General features: G+C 37.5%; 1 protein-coding gene across 6 annotated transcripts in view; it reads right to left on the reverse strand.

Annotated features, from left to right (window-relative positions):
• Positions 1 to 5,111, reverse strand: part of stard9 (StAR-related lipid transfer (START) domain containing 9) — a 51,453-nt gene that overhangs the window by 43,955 nt on the left and 2,387 nt on the right. For all 6 annotated transcript variants that reach the window (XM_014031504.1, XM_014031502.1, XM_014031501.1 and 3 more), the window contains exon 2: positions 2,651 to 2,720. In XM_014031504.1, coding sequence (XP_013886958.1) covers positions 2,651 to 2,720 — 70 coding nt within the window. The remainder of the gene's footprint in view (positions 1 to 2,650; positions 2,721 to 5,111) is intronic.

Below are 5,111 nucleotides of genomic sequence, written 5' to 3' on the forward strand. Positions count from 1 at the left end.
GGGGGGTGGTATACGGTGCACGACGGTGCCTGCTTTTGAATAAATAAAAATGATTTACCACAGTTGTTTATACATTTAGCAGCTCATTTTATTCCACAGCTGACGGTGCTACAAATGACAGATTTTCTTTTCTGTATCTCTGACAGATGGACTTCAATCTATGGACTCGTAAAGTTTTTCTTTTTAATTTCCGCTGTCATTTTCATGAATGGACACTTGCTTGTATCTCAGATAGGAAACATAGCCTTATATGGTGTTTTTGGGGTGGTAATTATGCTAATCTCCTCTCGCGTGCACGAGCAGCTGGATACGAACAGGTGGAATTTATGCAGCTCATTTACACACTTTTCCTGAAGATAGAAGAGTTTGTTGAATCTGACGTGACATGTTCGTACTAAACCTTTGTACGAACAAAAGTAAGAGAAATTTAGGATAAGAATATGAACATGTTCTTGCATGAGGCCCAATGTTCGTAGAAAATTGATTCAAGATTACTACCACAGCTAATTGATTATGTATCAAATCACTGCAGCCAACACAAAAATGTTTATAACTGCCAGTTTTACATGAGCTAAAATTAGATTTGGTACTCATTCCCAACACATGTTCTGGAAAACAAAACAAAACACAAAAACTTAACCAAAAATGTACAATATGAATTTCTTTGAGATTCCTCAAAAACGTGAAAAAAATAAAAAGACTGGCTATTAGGAAGGTGTCCATTCGCAAATGTGTTACGTAGAGACCAACAACACTTCTGACGGTGCACAATAACTAGCAAATGGGATGTAACAATCAATCAAGAATCGATTAGTAATCAATTATAACTGCTGAAAATGTGAACTGATTCCAGAAAATTAATGAATCAATTTCATTGATATTGTACAACAGTAACTTATGTCTTTAAGATAAATTCAGTTTATTACTTGATACCTTTTAGTCACAAAATGATTTGTGACGACATTTTCATTTATTTTGAAGTTATATTTTGTTACTAAGACAGCAGACAGTTACAGTTTGATAAAACGACAAACATGCTGCTATTGAAAGAAAAGAAACATTTGATTATAAAATCGCTACAATTCAGTTTAAAAGAAAATTAATAAAAAATCAAGTTAACTTAAAATCGATAGTTAAATCAAATCAGGGTTTGAGTGAATTAATACATTCTTACGCCACCTAGCACAGCCGCACAGAGCTCTCCTTCCAGTTCTTTGACCAGCTTTACAAGTTGTTTTTAGTATGTTTATAAGCTCTATTTGACCATCTTTTTAAGTTTTGCTGGAACAAATAAAAAGATTGCTGTATTTTCTGAAAGCATCGGCCAGCTGATCCTCAGAGGAGCAGTGGAAGTGAAACGAGAGCAGTGTATTAGCTTTTCTGCACAAACACATCCACAACAAAGTTCTGCCCAATGTCACTGCAGGAAAAAGTTCTGACTGGACTTTGTGCACAACATATTCTTGATGCTCATGAGAGATCAAAATGACAATTTTTGTCATACAACTACGTCTGCAAGAGCAGATTTCTTCAGTTCTCACAGTATGAATCAGCCTCAAGACTGATCCTGTTTAGTGAGGGAAAAGCAAACAGCAACATCAGCTAAGGGCAGATGTAATCAACAAAACTCACACCACTGAAAGTACACACAAATAACTAAAAATAAACATTACTCTTTACTCTTTTACTACTTCACAATAAAACTTCTAGCTTGTATATTTTGCTCTCTGTGAGCCTTTTAGTTCCTGTCAAAAATAATTCCTCTTCAATTTTTTTTTTGTCTCTGATCCTCGAAAACTGTCCCACTTTCCATAAATAATTACTCCCATGAGACACAGGGAGCCTTCTCCATGGCAGAAACAGGCCAGATGTGGTTAGTCTCTTTTCACATCATTTAGAACAGACTTTTCTACTCCCACACCCAACTCCAACAGAAATCACAGTTTGGAAATAAGATACTTAAAGAGAGGATCTTCTTCAAAAATAATTTTCATACAGAGCTAATCAAACAGGGACATTATACTTTGAGGCTAAATTTGAGTTTGGAAACTTTCAAAACCAAGGTGTATTTATGATTTTGATTTACAACCTACAACATGGTCGGACGGCCTAAAAGCTGGACCGACACAACCCTCACAATAAAAAACAGTGCAGTGTGTTCCACGCAGACTCAGACTCTGATAATCACACATCTACTCAACTATCTGGCAAAGCAGTCAGGAAAGTAATGAAAGATTTATCTTACAAAGAAGCTCATGTTATTGCTTCCAAATGCAAGGAGCCTCATTTAAAACCCATCAAATCTCAAAGCACAGTATAAATCAACAACAAATCTTTCTCATGTTGCACATTTTAAATTAGGACTAGAGCCAGACTACATATAAAATCCCTTAATTCACAATAAAAGCCTAGAACTCCTTAAAAGAATGCATATGGCTCATAGTTGTGTGACTGCGTGAAGGAAGGTCCTCCATCCATGCATCTGTGTTGGCTCAAACTATACAATAAACAATGGTGACATCAGGCAGGAAAAGGCTGACCTGAGACTATAAACATCCTGTTGTTGTGACAGAAACTCTACTCCAAACTTATCTGGTCCTGACAACAAACCAAACTAATTCAATCAAAGCTCCTGCACACAAACACTCACCTTCATGTTTTGTATCCTCACATATTTATTCTCCACCTGAACGGCGAGTTTTCCTCCATCAGCGCTCTCCCTACAAGTTGGGGGGAAAAAAGAAACATTAGGATGGAGAAAACACTAACACTCTTCCACAGGAGAGAAATAAACCTAAGGAACGCCATCGGGACAGATCAGCAACTTCCAACAACAAACACAGACCGCTCAAAACAACTAAAACAAAGATTTTCACTTTAGATTCACACATGGTTTTATCACATATATACCATTTTTAAAAGTGTGAAGACTGCTTCAGCATTCACACCGTTGTCCTCTTTTGTTTATTTCATACAATTTTTGCAATTTTGCCTCTGCTTACTTCATACTAATTTAGCCATGCATGTATCAAAATGTTCAGCTTATTCAAATGAGCACTATCTATTCAGTTTCTTCAAAAACAACCGTTCTCTTTGACATTTGCCTCAACATGCCTATTCTAGTTTTTTTACTCTTTATGCTACGTTTAGCTTGAAATATTTTGTTCTTCTACTTTTAGCTGTTAGCTTCTGTTCTGCTGCTTTTAGCAATTCCATAGTCACTTTTAACTGTTAACTAAGCTTTTATTGTTTTAAGCTATGGTTTTATTACTTTTACGCACTTTTTGCTCCTTTCAGCCTTTAGCGTCTACTTCTTTTTACATTTAGAGTCACATGCTACTAATAGCTTTTACCTTGCTTTTTATTATTTAGACAGCCCTTTGCCATTTTTAGCTTTAAGTTAGAACTTTGCTACTTTTAGCTAGCATTTTGCTATCTTAGCTTTTTGCTAGCATTCTGATTTTTTTAGCTGGTGTTTTGCTACCTTTTTGCTACTTTTTTTAAGATATTTTCTTAGTTACTTTTAACTAAGCTTTTATTGTTTTTTAGCTAAACTCTTGCTTACTTTCTCTTTTAGCTAGTGTTTTACTTCTTTTAGTTTTAACAACACAGCTTCAAATGCTTCAGGAAATTTCAGCAATATCATTCAGCACACAGCATTTACTGCGTATTTAGCAGAAAATCCTATTTTTCTCATTTGTTTAAATGTCATCTTTAGCCGATGCTGGTGTAACTGAGTGCCTGACGAAATTTATGGCAGTTTTTTCCTGACTTCAGGGCATCACATGACTGTTAACATAGTTAACCTTTGTGTTTGTTCACGTGCACGTGTGTTTGCGTGTGTCTGATCCATGAAGCTACCACACAACAGCACAACTAAGCAGTGTCAGGTTCAAAGGAAAACAGACCCCCGTGCTCTTCGGAGAGGGTCTCCGGTGAGGCAGCTTGAGTCGTTTTCACAGAGTTCAGCAAGTGCACAAAAACTGTTCTGTTTCCTTCCATGTGTGTACAATAAGATAATGCAGCAGTGGGTGTGTGTGCGCATGTGTGTGTGTGTTTTTCAGCAGCTGGACGAAGCTCATCTGATGCAACACATGGGAAACCAGAGGCAACATGAAGCTGATCTCCAGGAGTGATCTTAACGCCAAACACTGCTCATAACGCAAGAGCTCCGATCTCCGTGGTGAGTTCGGGGCTCAGGGTTGTACTCCTCAGCTCTTCTTGTGCTTCTACACGTGGAACTCATTTCACCAACCCCAGCAGAGGCCCAACCCAAAACCACCAACCTTCTGTGCTGAGCTCTACGCAGCATGGAAGAGCAAGCATTTAGTGGTGGAAAAATAGTAAAACTTATTAAGAAAGTGCTTTGATACAAAATAGGGATTTCATAGTTGGGTTTCTGACACATGAGATGCAGGCCACACTCTCTGAGGCCCCCACAGGATCCCAGGTCAATAAAACAAAGATTAACACACATAAGCCTGGCTGGATGAGGAATGCAGATGACCAGGCTGGTGTAATGTTATCTCTGCAGGTTCCTATTCAACTATGAAGGAAGGATATCCATCCTTCAGCTAAACATGAGGAGGAAACAGTGAGTGTGGCCATCACAATTAAATCAGGACGGACAGATTTGCATAACTGTGCACATTTTCTTATCACCAAAAAGGAAACGGCAATATTGTTTTCATCTGTGTCTGTGCTTATTTATCCAACTGTTAGCAAAAAAATCTCACAAGAGGGTGATATGCATTCCTTAAATGAAGAATAAAGTAGGCATTTAAAATAAGAAATGCTTTTGTTATGCAAAAAAGGAGGAAGAGCTGTTGAAAGAATCATTGTCCTGCCTTTCATACCTGGGAAAAGGCTTTGTCACAGGACTGCACTGTTTAACCAACAGAGTTTGACCAGCGCTGCAAGAGTCTGCCTCAAAGGCAAAAACAAAAAATATATATCACACATTTTATCACTTGGCCTAATACTAAAAATACAGCGGGTAAAATAAGTATTGAACTCGTCACCATTTTTCTCAGTAAATATACTAGAGGTGCTAATGACATGAAATTTTCACCAGATGTCGGTAACAACCCAAGTGATCCATACATACAAAG

The sequence above is a fragment of the Austrofundulus limnaeus genome, unplaced genomic scaffold, assembly GCF_001266775.1.
Source record: "Austrofundulus limnaeus strain Quisiro unplaced genomic scaffold, Austrofundulus_limnaeus-1.0 Scaffold1263, whole genome shotgun sequence".
Classification (NCBI taxonomy): Eukaryota; Metazoa; Chordata; class Actinopteri; order Cyprinodontiformes; family Rivulidae; genus Austrofundulus; species Austrofundulus limnaeus.